This window comes from Morus notabilis, unplaced genomic scaffold (genome assembly GCF_000414095.1).
Source record: "Morus notabilis unplaced genomic scaffold, ASM41409v2 Scaffold19, whole genome shotgun sequence".
Taxonomy (NCBI): Eukaryota; Viridiplantae; Streptophyta; class Magnoliopsida; order Rosales; family Moraceae; genus Morus; species Morus notabilis.
In genome coordinates, this window is record NW_010360880.1 from 620,378 (window position 1) to 625,292 (window position 4,915).

The 4,915-nt window shown below is 38.1% G+C and overlaps 1 protein-coding gene across 1 annotated transcript; it reads right to left on the reverse strand.

The window, feature by feature from the left end:
• Positions 1–1,834: 1,834 nt before the first annotated feature.
• On the reverse strand, positions 1,835–4,588 carry LOC21411277 (G-type lectin S-receptor-like serine/threonine-protein kinase At2g19130). The gene has a single exon (XM_024165230.1). The coding sequence runs from the start codon at positions 4,570–4,572 to the stop codon at positions 2,146–2,148; it is 2,427 nt and encodes an 808-aa protein (XP_024020998.1). The 5' UTR covers positions 4,573–4,588; the 3' UTR covers positions 1,835–2,145.
• Between the last annotated feature and the right edge of the window lie 327 nt (positions 4,589–4,915).

Here is a 4,915-nt window from a genome sequence, read left to right on the forward strand (position 1 = left end):
AAAAAAAAAAAAAAAAAACCAAGCAGGTGAAGACGTGATGAAGATGGTGATGTTGCAAATTGTGTGTGGAGATCAAGTTTTGAAATTTGAAAAGTTTGTAGATAAGGACATGTTGGTCGTGTTAGGGATTTTGTTAGTTGTCACTTGTTTTGGCAATGGGTTGTAAAAATTCAAAAACAAATTCAAAAGTGAAGATGATGCAGACTCATATTTTGAGGAAAAGATTTTATGGAAATAATCTAAGAGAGAATCATGGAGAAAAAAAAAGATCATTGGGAGAGTGATTCTCGAGTAGCTTTGGGAGTCTTATTTTAAGGGCTTGCGTTTAGCTCACTTGGTATGGACTTAATAGAAAAAAAATATTCAAAAGATTGTTTGTAAGTGTGTGAGTGTATTGAAGTGTTCATCGTCCTTCAGGAGAAGGATTTGTTGTTTTCGGAAGGAAGCGTTGTGCCAATTAAAGGGAGTTCACCGAGTAGATAGAAGACGAGTGGTGCTCGGTAAACAACATCACTGTGGAGATTAGTCAAAGCAGCGTCATTGTCTAGGAGGGTGTACTTGTGTGAATCAGTATGTCCGGTGTTTGTAATTCTTTAGAACATTGTGATTTGTTTAATATGTAGGTGTGACCCCGTAGATGTAAGTTTATGAACCGAATTGCGATACTATAACGTGTGTTCTTTTATTTTCTGCATCTTATTCTGTACGATTTACTAAATAAACTGAATTCAGAAATTAATTTATAATCAGTGTTTGAGAGAGTATTATAACACTATCTGTAACACCCAACCTAAAATCAGATATAAAAGGTTGAAACGTGGAGATAATGAAGAGTTTGTTGGATTGATAATGAAGATTTGGAGCAGATCTTGCAAGTTTAATTTGAATTGGAGTTCAAGATATTGTTCAGACTTTGGCTAAAGCGTTGAGTACAATTTAGAAGATCTTGTGTTGCAGAACAGAACAAGTCAGTGCATTTACACGCATTCAGACTTGCAGATTACAGAGAAATTAATTCAAAATTATGTTTGAATTTTGAATTGAATTTGAAGATAAAAAGATGGCATTATCTCTTAAGAGCAACAACATTAAAGGAATCAGACAAGGTTGGCCTTGTGAGATTAAAGCTACGAGTTTCAAATTCAAGAAGCAAAAAGCTTTATATATATTTGCTTGTGCTTTATGTGGATTAATGATTATCTTCAAATTAGAGTTTGGCTCTGATTACTAAAGGCATACGATTGAGCATCTATAAATAACAAGTGCTTAGACATGTGTGTGCGGTGGGAGAAGAAAAAAATCGTTTGAGGAAATTCCTGAGAAAATATTTGAGAGGCTATTCCAGAGAAATATTCAGAGAAAATGTCAGTGAGTTTGTGAGCTTTAAGTGCTGTTTGAATGAAGATGGTCTTTCGAGAGAAGAATTAGAAACTTTCAGAAGGAAGAGCCCTGCCAGTCGAAGAGACTTTGCCATGCAGTTTTTGAAGACAGAGTAGTGCTCTCTGAACAAAGTCATCAAGTAGATTCGTCATACTTAGTGGATTGTTCACTGTCTGAGCGTGACTCTGCGGATATAGGTAGTTACAAAACCGCGATACCAATCTCTAGTGTTTTTTATTTTATGCTGAATCTGGAAAATTTATTAAATTGCGAGAAAAACGGATCTTTCAATCTTGTTCTGTTTTTTTGTTCTTTTATAAGAAGGGGCAGGAGAAAAAGGGAATGAACCGAGATATTAGTCTCTTGTATACGGCTATGAACTTGCCAACCTTATTTCTCCAAAAAGTAAAAGAAGCAATCCATGAAAATTATGCAATTGGCTAAAAGACCTGATAAAACAAAAAGCAAAGCACAAAACGAAATTGAACAGGGGAAGACATGTGATCTTTTTTATTCAGATGTAAACATTGAAATTTGGTGCTCTTATCTTGACACTAAGTCTGTGAAGAAATTTACATTCTCCTCATTGTCATCCAAGAAACGAAGATATCGCGGAATTGGAGGCACCTCCACATCAACGACACCCTCAAGTATTTGAACTACTTGACCCATTGATGGCCTGTGAACTTCATCATCTTGGATGCACCAACAAGCAAGTTTCACATATTCGACTAAAACAATAAAGATGATGTGCTCTTGTCTTGATTAATCCCAGGGAGTGTTCTCCTCATTGTCATGGAATATGCGGACACATTGTGGAACTGGAGGTAGGTACACATCCATATTTCCCTCAAGCATTTGGACTACTTGACTCATTGATGGCCTATGAGCTTCATTATCCTGTATGCACCAACAAGCAACTTTACAGACTTTTTCAACCTCTTCTAAATCTACATTACCTTCCAGCCTTCTATCTAATAGGTTAAGCACATCACCGCCTTCGACTATAGCACTTATAGCCATACTTGGGAAGTACTTTAATTTTCCATCTACTTCTGTTTGCTCTGAGTTCCTCCTCCCTGATACAAGCTCGAAAAGCATCATTCCAAAGCTGTAGACATCTGCTTTGGATGTTATTGCCACTCCTGCGATCCACTCCGGTGCGAGATAACCTCTTGTCCCTCTCATGGTTGTCAAGACCCGGCTGAATTCTCTTCCAACAAGTTTGGCTAACCCAAAATCTGCAACTATAGGACAAAAATCTGCATCTAAGAGAACGTTTTCGGGTTTGATATCGCAGTGTATGATGCAATCTCTACACTCCTCGTGCAGATAAACTAACCCTCTTGCTGTTCCCAGAGCAATTTGGTACCTTGTTTTCCAGTCCAAGACTTTCGAAGTGTTTTGATGGAAAAGATGAGAAGCTAAAGAGCCATTGGACATGAAATCATAGACTAATAGCTTTTTAGCACCTTGAGAGCAGAACCCTCGAAGTCGAACGAGATTAACATGTTGGATTGTCCCAATTGTGCTAACTTCTGCTCGGAATTGCTTTTCTCCCTGACCAACGCCTTCAAGCTTCTTCACCGCTATCATAGTAGAGTCAGGCAATATCCCTTTGAAGACTGAACCAAAGCCTCCTCCCCCCAATTTCTCTGAGAAGTTCTTTGTCGCGTTTTGCAAATCTCTGAATCCAAATGCCATCAACGAGCCCTCCATTCCTTTTCCTCTCCAATCCATCTTCTTTCTCCTTAGTACTAAAAACGAAATGAGGACTAGTACTACGACTATTGAGGCAACAACTGATCCAACTACAACACCAGTGATTGGTCCCTTTCCGTGTTTAGTACTTTGAAACTCAGAAGCGGCTAAACGGATGTAGATACTTCTTCCCTTTCCATCACCTGCTTCGAGCTGTTGCAAATCTAAGAGATCTCCGCTCCAAATGGAACATCCAGTGTTGTCATAAGAATAAGCAGTACAAGAACAATTGTTGAAGCAGATTGATTCACATGCTTCAATATTCTCTACGTACTTTGATTGTTTATTTTCAGGCAACAACATGCTTGGAATATCTGCAAATCTGTCTCTCTCGCCATCTGCACTAGCATTGTTCCCACACTGAAGCTTGGTTTTTCTGATGCAACCGCCAGAGTAGTCCTTCAAATCCCAATCACGCCGCGACTTGGGTTCAAACCCATTCAGACAATTACATGAGGGTGTGGACTTCTCATTGCAGCTTCCATATGCCCCACAAAAGGCCTCGGCTTTGCATTTTTCTCTCGGTTGAGTCCAATACAAATCCCATACATTATTAGGCATTAATATCATTTCCTTTATTTGGCCCGAAACATCCATCACAAATCTAGATATTCCATTGGTGTTATTGAGTGCATATATATTTTTCTTTTTGTCTGGAATAATAGAATAGGTTAAATAGATCTCCTTATCATTTGAAACAAAGGTGAAGTTGTAGTAAGAACTAAGCTTCATCTCAGGGATTAAGCTAAAAGATTTATAGCTTTCGACCCAAGCTCCACCGCTCCAGTGGATCCTAGACTTATTCCACATGATCACAGAAGAGTTCTCACTTGGGACTAGCTCAAAGGAGAACAGACCCGGGGACGGATCCTCTAAATTCTTCCATGAAGTGATAAAGTTCTTATGATGGTGCTCTTTGTTGTATCCGAGTTTACTCCCCGGTAGCCACGTATCAGTTAGATAATCAAAACTTTCCCACAATATTGGTTTTGACAAATTAGATTCATCTTTTAAAACAAGGTTTCCATTGTCTAAAAGAACAGCTACCGTTGAATGTGAACTACTGGAGTTCACATTCGTGGACCAAATTAGGAGTTTGGACTCATTGAAGAGAACTAAATTGCCATTAGAGATTCTTACTTCTGAAGAAAATCTATCCATGACAGGTTTTTCTCTATTAGCCACCCAAACAATGGTTTGTGCAACTTCTTTATACCACATGCCTAAGTAGTAGTTTGAAGAATTACCTGGTGTAAAGAGTCCCAGTACAAAGATTCCACTTGCGGAGATAATATTTTGGTCTCCAGAGAGTGAATGGTTCACTGAGATGGTATCACCAGCTCCAATGGACAAATGGTTCTTGAGAAACAGGCATTGGATGAGAACAAATACAAGCATAAAACTAATTGGTTTGTCCTTCTTATAATCCATGGTTGAACAAATTTGTGCAAATGGGGTTGGCACTTTAAAATAGGACTTTTATTTCAGATAAGTAGTTTGATAAAGGTGTTATACTATTCTGTAAAGCTAGCTAATAATACACGGCAGTATTATAATTAGTAGCATTACAAGTTGTCTAGACTCCAAAGTCTTACAAAGTCCCTTCATGGGCAAAAAAGTCAAAGAAAACCCCACATATAGATCTCGAAGCCGAAAATTTTGAAATTCTGCAAGGGGTAATTTCTTTAACTAACGTGGAGGAACAATGCAAGGTCAACCTTTGTGTAATGACTGAGAAAATTTCAGACCTTAAATAATACAATTCATGTATTTT

Bases quoted from the DNA above. Each gene is read 5' to 3' on its own strand.
- LOC21411277 (XM_024165230.1), bottom strand. From the start codon at position 4,572: ATGGATTATAAGAAGGACAAACCAATTAGTTTTATGCTTGTATTTGTT.